Source organism: Schistocerca piceifrons, chromosome 4 (assembly GCF_021461385.2).
Source record: "Schistocerca piceifrons isolate TAMUIC-IGC-003096 chromosome 4, iqSchPice1.1, whole genome shotgun sequence".
NCBI lineage: Eukaryota > Metazoa > Arthropoda > Insecta > Orthoptera > Acrididae > Schistocerca > Schistocerca piceifrons.
This window is the reverse complement of record NC_060141.1, coordinates 819,203,451-819,218,489: the sequence shown is the minus strand read 5'-3', so window position 1 is coordinate 819,218,489 and position 15,039 is coordinate 819,203,451. Positions and strand designations below refer to the sequence as shown.

Here is a 15,039-nt window from a genome sequence, read left to right as displayed (position 1 = left end):
TGCCCAGTTCTTCTCAGACAGATGGCCTAGACTTTTTCTTCACCATTCAGATTGTTTGACCACACCGGAAGTGTCTCTGACACCATCACTGTGTGATGTGATGCTGCACTATTTCTGCACACTTCCATAAACTCAGCACAGACTGTTAGACCACTATTCCCTATCCAATGCTGAAAACAGACAACCATGCAATACTGTATTGGATCAACAGGCTGTTTTGACTCCTCTAGGCAATTTCTACTGGGATTTTAGACATGACCCTCCAAACAAACAAAATAAATTACCTAACTTGATGCACTTACTTATTTCTTTATTTTTTGAGGTGATAATTAAAACCTTATGATTGTGGCCTCATCCTTTCAGAGGTGCAAGAATTGTAACTGGGGCAGTACTCCTGAACTTTCCTTTCTGAATGAGCATTTAAAGTCAGAATTCAGCATTTCTGCTTTTGCTTTGTTATGCTTAATTTTGGTTCCTGTGTGATTCACGAGTGTCTGAACACTAACTTTGACACCTCTGATAGTCTTCATATATATGACTAGAAGCATTTTGTGAGAGCTATTTGTATAAGATTCTGTTATGGTATTCATTCAGAGATTGCACTTTCACCACCAAAATATGTTTCATTTAGTATCTGTTTACCCATAGTCCTAAGATATGGTTACACTTATTGTGTGCTTGTTGCTGTTTCTTTAGGAGATTCTATCACACTGCCAACTAATAACTAAGGTGCTATACTTCCTGCCTAAGTGATTACAGGTGAAAAGTCTTGATAGTGATATAATATATGTTAAAGTGGTTTAATATGTATTCAAATAATTTTATTTGTTTGTTGTGATATTACATGGAAAATATTCTTAATAAATGTCTTTTTATTTTTCTTTCATGTTGAGTGTGCCAGTGAGGCAACATTCTGATAGTAGTACTTTCACTGCTGTAGCCACATACAGTACGCTGACTGTGGCCACACCTTACACAACAACCAGCAATCCCAAGAAAATGCCTCTGTTCAGTGATGCAGATCTCTGACTCCATTGCATTGCTTAAAATTCAATATCAACATGAAATAACAGAAAGACTAATATGTAGTATGTCACTGCAGGGCTGACATGTATGGAAATTTGAATTAAAATTGGGGGACATTTGATTAACGACTTAAGACATCCAGATGCCTCAACATTTGTAAGCTGCTGGAAATTGCTCTAGCTACTGTCAAGTGACTGGAAGCTGCTTTAAATAGGTGTGTGAGGAGGGCTACTAAGAGTCATGTACCCAAACAGCAACGGTACCTCAAGTACTATTCTCTCCTACGGATGCTGTCTCCTTTACATGAAGTACAGCCTCAATCACTATTTGTCCACTTGACTGCGAGTGGTGGACTAGGCTCTCTGTGTAGGTGAGACAGGGACCAGGGAGGACTCAGGGTATTTCACTCATCCCCTAACAAACAAGTTTGAGGTGCTGTCGTCAGAATCTATTAATCTTCGACAGTTCAAATGTGTGCTAACTAATGGTACGTCTTAGAGAAATGGCACTGTGGGATCGGACTGAGTACCAGGTGCACTCAGTGTGTAAGGCTGTGGGCCTCATTTATATGTTGATGAGGCTCTTCCGACAGCCAGTAAAGTAACAGGGTGCAGCCAAATGTAGACTGTGACGCACACTGGAACAAACGGTGTCTGCCATCTGGGCTTTCAGGTCATACTCAGATCATTCTAGCAACAGAGAAGGTTAAGAAGACTAGTCTTGCTCATGGAGTTTCACCAAATCTCATAATCCTCATCATTTTCCACAAAGCAGAACTTGGCTGCCTGTGCAGAGTCAAGTGGAAGAACTGAACCAGAAACTTCGAAGGCTCTGTGAGAAGCTAGGTTGACTTCATAAACTTGTGTCATAGGGCTGAGGAGTGTAGGGTAGCCCTGACTGGGCCATGTGTGCATTACACATCAGAGGCTGTCACTCAGGTAGTTGACTGTGTGGGACAGGCACACAAGAGATTATGTGACTATCTGTCCAATCTAGATGATTTCTTGCTAAGGAGGATGCCACATGTTATTTTGAATGCAAAGTCACTGAGAGTTGGAGAAGTAAATTCAGGTGTGCTCTAGGGAAGTGTGCTGCGACCTTTGCATTTGTGTTGTAATGACCTTACAGGGAATATTAATAGTAATCTGACACTTTGCACAGATGATGAATATATCTATAGTAAAGTACTGTCTGAAAAAAGCTGCACAAATATTCAGTCCGAATCTGATAAAATTCCAAAGTGGTGCAGGTATTGGCAACTTGTTTTAAATGTTCAGAGATGTAAAATTATGTACTTGACAAAAGAAAAAAAAAACCATAGTATCCTGTGAGTACAGTACGAACAAGTCACAGTTGCTATCAGCCAACTCATACAAATACCTGGGTGTAACACTTTGTTGGGATATGAAATGGAATGATCAGACAGGACCAGTCATAAATAAGGCAGGTGGCACACATCGGTTCATTGGCAAATACTATGGAAATGCAATCAGTCTACACAGGAGATTGCATACTCACATGACCCCCTCTCAGAATATTGCTGAAGTGTGTGGAACCCATACCGAATAGCACTAACAAGGGATAGCAAATGTACACAAAGAAGGGCAGCACAAATGGTGAGAGGTTTATTTGAACTATGGAAGTCTGTCACGAAGATTCTGGAAAAACTGAACAGGCTGATGCAAATAATCCTGAGAAAGCCCACTGACAATGACTAAAGAACTAGCATGAAATGACAAAACAAGGAATATCCTACAACCCATATGTATCTCTCTGAAAGCAATTATGAACAGAAGACTAGACCAAGTACAGAGTGCACAGGAGCATTTTAGCAATCATTGTTCCCACGCTCCATACATGAATGCAATCAGAAAAAAATATATTTTGTATAAATGGCAGCATCAGTTGTAAATACTGAAATCTTTTATTTTACAGATTGATTTCGGTCACTGTGTGACAGGAGTTGGCTGTTTAAGCTACAAGCTCACTGTACGTTGGACCGGCAACTGCTAAGGTTACAACACACACTCTTCTGTAAACTTTAAAAATTGTTTTATGTGGGAAAAGTGAAGATATCTGTTGGATGTAACCATCACAGTGCATGTTACACCACATAAGGAATGTTGTGCTATTATGATATGGGCCTACAAGGTTCGAATAATTTGCACTGAAGATGGTCACACAGTGACCGGAATCAATCTTTAAAATAAAGGATTTCAATATTTATGACTGATACTGTCATTTATCCCAAATATATTGACAATAATGCAGTTGTGGTGCTCACAGTTCCCAATGGTATTAGACATCAATTCGAAAAAAAGCTTTAAAAGTGGTACAATGAGAAGCACCATCTGTCATGTACTTGACAGTGGTTTGCAGGATTTGCATGTATGTATAGATGCAGGTGTCAGATTTTCCACTGATGACTGGATATTGTCACTGGGTAATGGTATGGAAATCCAGAAAGACCTCTGCTGCCATCATCCTGTATCGTGGACAGGGACAATGATAGTAAGGTAATAAAGTTGAAGACTTGCACTGTGGTTCATAGACAGTCACAGTCACTGAGAGTTGTGAGTGGAATAAGACAGAAAATCACAATTTCTGGTGCAAAAAGCTCTGAAAAGCAATGTAAACTGACTCTGGACAATAAATGTAGATATAAAAACCTAAGTCTGTCTGTTTTATGCTTAGAAATATACACCACTGTGTTGACATGCATATGAGATTTCTAACATACTTTACCCACTCCTTTTCTGTCAGTGTCAAAAAAGTGTTCAGTTGAAAAAAGACATCTTGCAGGTGGCTGTTTAGGGTCATTGGAATATGTGATTTCACATATCAATATAATTACAAATAACAGTATTTATCAATAAAAAGAATGAATTTAGAATGAACTGTGAAATTCGCAACCAGCATAACAGTACACTGATGCTGCAGCCCCGCTACTGGAAAATTGCAACTCACTACTGGTACATTGTCACTCACTTGGGATTATTTACCCTGCAGCCAGTCACATTGCTGTTACTTGTAGGGCTGGTCACATTGCTGTTACCTGTAGGGCTGTCAAGTGAAAACAAAGTTTTCTTCATTGCTTCATGACACTAAACCGTGGTTCATTTGCACGAGGTAAGGAAAAACTAAAGACGTTTATATATACTGGTATCCAAAATTAAAATAACAAGCAGCTATTTCCACATTTAGAGTTTAATTCATGATATAATCATACAAACTGTCAACAGATATCTGTACAATTGTGTTCTGCATGGAAGATGTCATTCCAGTCAACGGATAATCATGCCAACACCTATCAAATGGCAAAGTATTTGCCTGTTAGTCCCACATCCACAGCCACTGTGTACACAGTCTCAACTTGCATCTCATAGAGCATGTCTGGGATGCACATCAGCATCCACTAACCACTCTCCAAGACTTGTGAGCAGCTCTTCAGGAAGAACAGGCATTATTGCCTCAACATGAGACTGATGACACAGTTTACAGCAAGCCCTCATTGTTGTCAGGCCTGTATTGCTGCCAGAAGTGGTCACCGACCATACAGAGTATATGAGAACAGAGCACTGAGTTGTCAGAATGTGTTGGAAAAAAATGAATTGTCTACTGCTATGCATTTGCAGTTGTTTATGTTCTGCATTGTTTATATTGTTTCTACTTTACTATCACCTGTTTATACTTTTTTGTGGCAAAATAAATGTAACCTTGCAAAATTTCCGTTTGTTGCTTTAATTTTGGACAGCAGTGTATATCACAATAAATTTTCCATTTTATTTTAAATAGTACTGAACTACAAATGTTATGTGTATTAATATTATCAAAGAAATTTCCGTGAAATAATGACTGGTAGAAGTGCGCACTCTGAGGCAATATTTTGTCAGTTTTTATCCACCTCTACTTCATGTGCTACATCCATCACATTAAAGATTTCCCCATAACATTTTACCAAATAAAAGTTATAAATTAGATGAAACAGATGAATTAATTTCCAAAAATTACTGCATCTAATATTATCCAGTACGAAGTGGTTGTAATATCTGTATTACTCTGGCCCAGATACCTTTCCTTTAAAAAAAAACTGTTGAAATAAGTGTATGTTTAAAACCACCACTTATAGCTCTCATTCTTGAAATTATCTTCAATCTGCAAGAGAATGTCACAGAGATGCAGAAAAACACAGAACTGGCAGATGCTCGGAGACAGATGGTAGCTACCCCACACTCCACCACCATGTACCTCTTACAGTGGTTCACAGTGTACAGATGGAAATGTGGATGGATGCTGCCTAAGAAACTCCATGAATAAGGAGTTCAAGTTTCATGATGGGCAATAATGATCACTGCTTGTAACACAGAGCAAGTAGATATCCTCAACCGGAAAGGATCGTAGGCAGTGATGCTGCAGGTTAAACACACTGATTAGGAGTCAGTGGACTCATTTTGTCATTGCCTTGCTACACCAGCAATGTACGAGCAGTGATGATGTAGCATAAACTCACTCTAATATAAGTAAAAATAATTTCCACATACACTACATGTCGCTACCTGAAGTCCGTACTGGAGTTTCATATCCACAACAATGGATGACATACTGAGTCAACCAAATACTCTTGTGTACCTAGTGAATGTCTTATGTAGCATCACTGATTTAGCTGTAAAAACCTCTATATTATGTATATTTTGTTTCAGTGTTTAAGTGTAGCATAATTTCCTGGGGATGAGAAAAATAATGTGCTCAAAGCCTTTAGACTACAAAAAAAGATCATTTGAGCCATGGTGATAGCTAAAAAGAGACAAGACTGCGTACCAAACAATGGAAAATCCAGAATGGTATGTAACGGTTTCAATTGTCTGAGACTGGAATTGTGTGTGTGTGTGTGTGTGTGTGTGTGTGTGTGTGAGAGAGAGAGAGAGAGAGAGAGAGAGAGAGAGAGAGAGAGAGAGAGAGACAGTCTATTGTTAATGAAGGCTTAATGGCCAAAAGCTTTAATTGTGAGAGTCTTTTTGTTGTGCCTATCTGCGCCTCAGCATCTCTGCTAGATGGTGGGTAGCAACTTTTGTTCTCAAATATTGTTACAAGACTGTGTGTGTGTGTGTGTGTGTGTGTGTGTGTGTGTGTGTGTGAGAGAGAGAGAGAGAGAGAGAGAGAGAGAGAGAGAGAGAGAGAGAGAGGGAGAGAGAGAGAGAGAGACAGTCTATTGTTAATGAAGGCCTTAATGGCCAAAAGCTTTAATTGTGAGAGTCTTTTTGTTGTGCCTATCTGCGCCTCAGCATCTCTGCTAGATGGTGGGTAGCAACTTTTGTTCTCAAATATTGTTACAAGACTGCATACCTTTATTTGAAAAGCTATACCTAAAATTATATGAACAAACTCCAAACTACATGGATGTGATATTTATAAATAAAATCAGGAAGAGAAGTGTGACCCAAATCTAAGAAATACTAAAGGAGACCTGGAAAAAATTTGAAAATTAAACATTATTATAGTGTAGATGATTTCTTGAATGATGACCATGTTATATAGCATATACATCATAAAGTAACACCATATGTATTATAAACATAGGTTATATATATTGCTCTGAACAGGCCATCTGAGTACCATGTTCCAATTTCAGTTCTTCATTCTTTGTTCTATTTGTTAATTCCAGTATGCTTTCATCTGCTCATTGTGTTTCATCTTTCTGTCCTCAGACCATTTTGAAACAGTTTTTTTAGCCACCCTGCCTTGGAATCCTTCCTTCCTCATTTTTTTTTTTTTTTTTTTTTTTTTTTTTTTTTTTTTTTTTTTTTTTTTTTTTGCAAAAGGCTTCTCTGTTGTTTATATCTTCTGTTCTATATTGTTTCTTTCTAAGTCCTTATCCACTTCTTTCACTCAGCTTGTTGTGTACTGCTTACCCCACAAATATTGAAAATCTTATTAGTTAATCTACTGTCTTGCATTCAAAATAAACGTACAAAAACATGAGTCTGCTTTTTCACATTATGTCTGAAGTATTTTCTACATGTTGCTATATTTCAGCATTACTTCATAATTTCCAACTTTCTACTATGTTTTGTGCTCCTCGTACTTTCTTTCTAATTCCCCTAGTACTTCCAATTTATCTAAATTATAGTTTCATCCCATGCATTTGCTTGCATACAGGCATTCTGGTTTTAATATTGTGTAGTAATGCTTTATTTTTGCATTTTTGGATGGCCACTTTTTATTGTAGTGGTCTTTAGTGATACCAAATGTTCTCCCCATTTTATGCAACCTTTCTTCTACTGCAGATTTTTCCAAACCATTTTCTTGAATTATCTCCCCTAGATATTTGAACTTTTTGACCTTCTCTATTTGGCCAATATCTATTTTCAGGAATCTTGGGGCATCTTTAGTATTTGTTAAAAATTTTAATTTTGTTGAAGCCTGTTTTGACTTTTCTATGTGCTTGATCAGCCCTTCTGACAATCATTTCATTTTCAGTTCATATTTTTCATGCAGCTATTTCGTCTTAGCTTCCCTACACCTCCTATTTATTTATTTCCTCAGCAACTTGTATTTCTGTATTCCTGAATTCCCCTGAAACTTTTTTGTGCTTCCTTCTTTCATTGATCAACTGAAATACTTCTGTCACCCATTGTTTCTTCGTAGTTATCTTCTTTGTACTTGTGTTTTCCTTTCCAACTTCCTTAGTACTTCCATCTCCAACTTTTTCATGTATTGATTCTTCCTGACTAATCTCTTAAGCTTCAGCCTACTCTTCATCATTACAAAATTGTGATATGAATCTAAATCTCTTTGTGGGTATGCCCTACAATCCAGCATCTGACTTCAGAATCTCTGTCTCACCATGACACAGTATAACTGAAATCTTCCTGTATCACCTGGTCTTTTCCAAGTATGCCGCCTCCTCTTGTGATTCTTGAACAGAGTGTTCACTATTAGTAGCTGAAATTTATTACAGAAATCAATTAGTCTTTCTCCTCTGTCATTCCTTGTACCAAGTCCATATACTCCCATACCTCTTCCTTCTACTCCTTCCCCCACATCAGCATTCCAGTCCCTATTAGATTTTCATCTCCCTTTACGTGCTGTATTACCCATTAAATACCCCGTATCCTTTCTATATCTCTTCATCTTTAGCTTGCGACACTGGCATGCATACCTGTACTATCATTGTCAATGTTGGTTTGCTGTCGATTCCAATGAGAACAACCCTATCACTGAACTGTTCAGAGTAACACAATCTCTGCCCTACCTTCCTGTTCATAATGAATCCCACTCCTGTTATACCACTTTCTGTTGCTGTTGATATTACTCATACCAATCTGACCAGAAATCTTTTTCTCCTTTCCATTTCACTTCACTGACTCACACTGTACGTAGATTGAGCCTCTGCATTTTCATCTTCACATTTTCTAGTTTTTCTGCCACATTCAAACTTCTGACATTCCATGACCCAGCTCATAGAATGTTATTCATTTGTTGGCTATTCAATCTTTTTCTCATGGTCACCTCCCCATGGCAGCCCCATCCTGGAGATCCAAATTGGGGACTATTCCAGAATCGTTCCATAACATCATATTCCACAATCTTTTGCCAGTGGAGAGATCATCATGACTTCCTTTCAATTAAAGGCCATATGTTCTGTGGATACACATTATGTGTCTTTAATGCATCTGCATCCTCATGCTGTTGACCATTGCTTATTCTTCCACCTTCAGGGCAGTTTCCCACCCCAAGGCAAGAGAGCACACTGAACCTCTATCTGCTCCTCCACCGTCTTTGACAAGGCCGTTGGCAGAATGAAGGAGACTTCTTATGCCGGAAGTCACTGGCCACCAATGTTGATGATTTTTATTCAAAATTAAGTGATGACAGGGTTCAAATGGGGTACGAGGACGTTTTGATTGCTAATCGAAGATACTACTCCTAGACCATGGTGCAGATGCTAAGGGGTGAAACAGGGCCATACTGATTCAATGAGTCATCATCACCCAGACAAAGCTGCAAAGGATAGGAACCTGAAACTGAAGATGGTGTGGATATTATATTGTAAGCATCATTTAAGAAGGGATTGCTCGAAATTCCACTCCTAAGGGTGTGAAATAGGGGATAAAAGGCATTTTAAAAACATTTCATTATTAAGGCAATTTAGAAGCTGTAATTACGAAAATTGTTATTTGGTTTCTCCATCAGAAGAAAAAAAAAAAAAAAAAAGTGTTACTAAGTTTGGTAGAAATTGGTCCATTGGTAAGTGTGTGTGTGTGTGTGTGTGTGTGTGTGTGTGTGTGTGTGTGTGTGTGTGTGTGTGTGTGCACCAAGTTTGATAGAAATTGGTCCAATGGTCTCTCTCTCTCTCTCTAATGGCCAGCACCTTGTTTTTTTCTTCACGCTGTAGCACCATGTGTTCTGGTCCAAGGCATCAATGCCACCTTTCATGGCATTGTATGTCATTCAACCAATGGTTGGTCACAAAGAGAACTAAGGACAGTAACAACTTTGTTCTTCTTAGGAACATAAGAGGCTATCATCAGATCTGGTTGAAAACCAAAGAATGTAGAGTGTACTTCATGTCCTTCAGGTGTAATAAAATCGGAAATTCACCTTCTTTTTTTGGGAAATACCATCTAGTGTCGGATTTTTTGACAACAAATAATGAGGTAGAAGTTCAGTCGGCATGGTTTTCACAACATTCTCTCCAAGTCACTTGGCATTGGTTTCTACCTGCTTCCTCACACACACTTCCATCTTCCAGCAGCAGCGTGTTGCTCTGTCACAAATTGCCCAGTACTTTCTACTGTCAGGAATTGTTGAAATGGACAGAGACCTCAAAATCTGACCAACCGTTCTTCCATGGTCATGCGCCATCCTCAAAAACTTGTCTGACTGGTTCCAGTTGACTTATGTTCATGTCAGGCTACTGCACTGTCAAAGTGCAACACCCTCAGAATATCATGGGGGCAGTCGCAGGACATAATTTCATTGAACAACGGTTGGCCAAAGCACACTGGTATTTTCATTTCTTGACTTGTAAACATCAGTCAGGATGACCATACTCAGAAACTTTTTCATTTCATGTGAATCTGTATCCACCCACTCCTTGTAAATGATTTTACCTTCCTTGTTGGTCCACATAAACGCTTTTTCACTGAGGGGTACATCAAAGAATAACATAAGGGGCTAACGTCAATTTTTCATTCCAAATACAAGAAATACTAAAAAAGTGACATCTACCTCATTATCATAATCACTGGAAAATTCAAATTTACTAGATGAGATTTCACTCTCAAGACTGTTACAAAAATTCCCCTACTCCCTCATCCCCTCTGTTCCCCATAGCATTTTCACTTTGTAGAACATACTACTGTTATGAAATAATGCACCAAACTAAACATGTGCTTATCACAAGGAGAACTGTTGAACACTGAAAGAATAACAATGAGTCAACAACAGAAAATAATGTAACAGACACCTGTTTGTTTAAAAATTCCTTCTGACCACATTAACTTTCAAGGCCAGTATGGGAGGAAATGTGAACCAACACTTTAACACAAAGCCATAAGTAAATTTTTAGAATTATTTTTCAAACTTATGACTAACAAGACAAACTAGTAAAAGCCCTAAAATTTCATTAAAATAAAATGTATGTTGTTGTTGTGGTCTTCAGTCCTGAGACTGGTTTGATGCAGCTCTCCATGCTACTCTATCCTGTGCAAGCTTTTTCATCTCCCAGTACCTAATGCAACCTACATCCTTCAGAATCTGCTTAGTGTATTCATCTCTTGGTCTCCCTCTACGATTTTTACCCTCCATGCTGCCCTCCAATACTAAATTGGTGATGCCTTGATGCCTCAGGACATGTCCTACCAACCGATCCCTTCTTCTGGTCAAGTTGTGCCACAAACTTCTCTTCTCCCCAATCCTATTCAATACTTCCTCATTAGTTATGTGATCTACCCATCTAATCTTCAGCATTCTTCTGTAGCACCACATTTCGAAAGCTTCTATTCTCTTCTTGTCCAAACTATTTATCGTCCATGTTTCACTTCCATACATGGCTACACTCCATACGAATACTTTCAAAAATGACTTCCTGGCACTTAAATCAATACTGGATGTTAACAAATTTCTCTTCTTCAGAAACGCTTTCCTTGCCATTGCCAGCCTACATTTTATATCCTCTCTACTTTGACCATCATCAGTTATTTTGTTCCCCAAATAGCAAAACTCCTTTACTACTTTAAGTGCCTCATTTCCTAATCTAATTCCCTCAGCATCACCCGACTTAATTAGACTACATTCCATTATCCTTGTTTTGCTTTTGTTGATGTTCATCTTATATCCTCCTTTCAAGACACTGTCCATTCCATTCAACTGCTCTTCCAAGTCCTTTGCTGTCTCTGACAGAATTACAATGTCATCGGCGAGCCTCAAAGTTTTTATTTCTTCTCCATGAATTTTAATACCTACTCCGAATTTTTCTTTTGTTTCCTTTACTGCTTGCTCAATATACAGATTGAACAACATCGGAGAGAGGCTACAACCCTGTCTTACTCCCTTCCCAACCACTGCTTCCCTTTCATGTCCCTCGACTCTTATAACTGCCATCTGGTTTCTGTACAAATTGTAAATAGCCTTTTGCTCCCTGTATTTTACCCCTGCCACCTCTAGAATTTGAAAGAGAGTATTCCAGTCAACATTGTCAAAAGCTTTCTCTAAGTCTACAAATGCTAGAAATGTAGGTTTGCCTTTTCTTAATCTTTCTTATAAGATAAGTCGTAAGGTCAGTATTGCCTCACGTGTTCCAGTGTTTCTACGGAATCCAAACTGATCTTCCCCGAGGTTGGCTTCTACTAGTTTTTCCATTCGTCTGTAAAGAATTCGTGTTAGTATTTTGCAGCTGTGACTTATTAAGCTGATAGTTCGGTAATTTTCACATCTGTCAACACCTGCTTTCTTTGGGATTGGAATTATTATATTCTTCTTGAAATCTGAGGGTATTTCGCCTGTTTCATACATCTTGCTCGCCAGATGGTAGAGTTTTGTCAGGACTGGCTCTCCCACGGCCGTCAGTAGTTCCAATGGAATTTTGTCTACTCCGGGGGCCTTGTTTCGACTCAGGTCTTTCAGTGCTCTGTCAAACTCTTCACGCAGTATCGTATCTCCCATTTCATCTTCATCTACATCCTCTTCCATTTCCATAATATTGTCCTCAAGTACATCGCCCTTGTATAGACCCTCTATATACTCCTTCCATCTTTCTGCTTTCCCTTCTTTGCTTAGAACTGGGTTTCCATCTGAGCTCTTGATATTCATACAAGTCGTTCTCTTATCTCCAAAGGTCTCTTTAATTTTCCTGTAGGCGGTATCTATCTTAGCCCTAGTGAGATAGGCCTCTACATCCTTACATTTGTCCTCTAGCCATCCTTGCTTAGCCATTTTGCACTTCCTGTCGATCTCATTTTTGAGACGTTTGTATTCCTTTTTGCCTGTTTCACTTACTGCATTTTTATATTTTCTCCTTTCATCAATTAAATTCAGTATTTCTTCTGTTACCCAAAGATTTCTACTAGCCCTCGTCTTTTTACCTACTTGATCCTCTGCTGCCTTCACTACTTCATCCCTCAAAGCTACCCATTCTTCTTCTACTGTATTTATTTCCCCCATTCCTGTCAATTGCTCCCTTATGCTCTCCCTGAATCTCTGTACAACCTCTGGTTCTTTTAGTTTATCCAGGTCCCATCTCCTTAAATTCCCACCTTTTTGCAGTTTCTTCAGTTTTAATCTACAGGTCATAACCAATAGATTGTGGTCAGAGTCCACATCTGCCCCTGGAAATGTCTTACAATTTAAAACCTGGTTCCTAAATCTCTGTCTTACCATTATATAATCTATCTGATACCTTTTAGTATCTCCAGGGTTCTTCCATGTATACAACCTTCTTTCATGATTCTTAAACCAAGTGTTAGTTATGATTATGTTGTGCTCTGTGCAAAATTCTACAAGGCGGCTTCCTCTTTCATTTCTGTCACCCAATCCATATTCACCTACTATGTTTCCTTCTCTCCCTTTTCCTACACTCGAATTCCAGTCACCTATGACTATTAAATTTTCGTCTCCCTTCACAATCTGAATAATTTTTTTTATTTCATCATACATTTCTTCAATTTCTTCGTCATCTGCAGAGCTAGTTGGCATATAAACTTGTACTACTGTAGTAGGTGTGGGCTTCGTATCTATCTTGGCCACAATAATGCGTTCACTATGCTGTTTGTAGTAGCTTACCCGCATTCCTATTTTCCTATTCATTATTAAACCTACTCCTGCATTACCCCTATTTGATTTTGTGTTTATAACCCTGTAGTCACCTGACCAGAAGTCTTGTTCCTCCTGCCACTGAACTTCACTAATTCCCACTATATCTACCTTCAACCTATCCATTTCCCTTTTTAAATTTTCTAACTTACCTGCCCGATTAAGGGATCTGACATTCCACGCTCCGATCCGTAGAACGCCAGTTTTCTTTCTCCTGATAACGACATCCTCTTGAGTAGTCCCCGCCCGGAGATCCGAATGGGGGACTATTTTACCTCCGGAATATTTTACCCAAGAGGACGCCATCATCATGTAATCATACAGTAAAGCTGCATGCCCTCGGGAAAAATTACGGCTGTAGTTTCCCCTTGCTTTCAGCCGTTCGCAGTACCAGCACAGCAAGGCCGTTTTGGTTATTGTTACAAGGCCAGATCAGTCAATCATCCAGACTGTTGCCCTTGCAACTACTGAAAAGGCTGCTGCCCCTCTTCAGGAACCACACGTTTGTCTGGCCTCTCAACAGATACCCCTCCGTTGTGGTTGCACCTACGGTACGGCTATCTGTATCGCTGAGGCACGCAAGCCTCCCCACCAACGGCAAGGTCCATGGTTCATAGTTACTAATATAGATGATAATAAAAATCTCAGATGGGCCTTTGAGGCATGATAGTTTTTAAAGGGTTAAAGTTTTTGACCAAAAAATGATCCAGAAATTACTGTGTGTAGCAAGCATCAATTATATGAGTTTCTGATTGGGAATTTAACTACGCTAACATTGGGGATTCATTTCACAGCCAACTTGACAATTGTATTTAAAATAAGTCAATAAAGGAAGTCAGCATAATACAAAACAGTTGGTTTTACCCTGCAGCCTATGTTCTGTGGCACATGTAATGAAACTGGTCTCACTAAATCATGTTCTAAGTATCAAGTGTGGTTTCTGATACAAGATGTTTCATCATGCATTTTGCAATACCCTTTTCTTAACTGTCATAAATTTTGTAAATATTTGTCATAAAATTTGTCTTGATTATTTTGATGAATGTAAATGTCAGAGGGGAATGTAAACATTGAGAAATTTAATAATCTTTGACCAATGGGTTATTATCTTTGTATTTAACAATCTATAGACTACCAGTGAGTAACATAGGTTGAATGCTGGAGAGTAGTTTGTGAAGAGAAGTGATGTATGGCTGCATGTGGTCAAAGTTACGTGAGTGTTGCTCATTATGTTTAAATAACAATGCTCATAAGTATCTTTTCATAATTGTGAACCACAATCAAAAGTGTTATTTAAAATTTGTGAAATGATTTCAAGAATATGTCAACATAATGAAAACTGAAATGTGTTAATTGTGTTGATTAGAATTGATATAACAAGATCAAACCCATGAATTCCAGCGAAACCAAATATTTTGTCAATATCCTAAATACAAGTGAGAAAGAAGACCCTGAGACGTGAACCACAACAAAGAAGAATTTTACCAATTAAGTACCAATTATTTTGATCAGTCAAGATTTCTAAATTTTCCACTGTTTGCTCGGTTTGCTACAAAGGTCAAAGTAAAGGTCCTGAAAAATCAGCAGAGACAGAATTTAAATAATTATTTCAAAATAATTATTTCAATCAGTAATTATAGGGTGAGGGTTAAAATACAGAGACTCTAGTCTGGGATAAAATAAAAATTACATATCTGTTAC

General features: G+C 38.4%; 1 protein-coding gene across 1 annotated transcript in view; it reads right to left on the bottom strand.

Annotated features, from left to right (window-relative positions):
* Positions 1 to 15,039, bottom strand: part of LOC124796223 (radial spoke head protein 4 homolog A) — a 335,434-nt gene that overhangs the window by 55,591 nt on the left and 264,804 nt on the right. Inside the window, exon 9 of the mRNA XM_047260315.1 lies at positions 7,730 to 7,750. Coding sequence (XP_047116271.1) covers positions 7,730 to 7,750 — 21 coding nt within the window. The remainder of the gene's footprint in view (positions 1 to 7,729; positions 7,751 to 15,039) is intronic.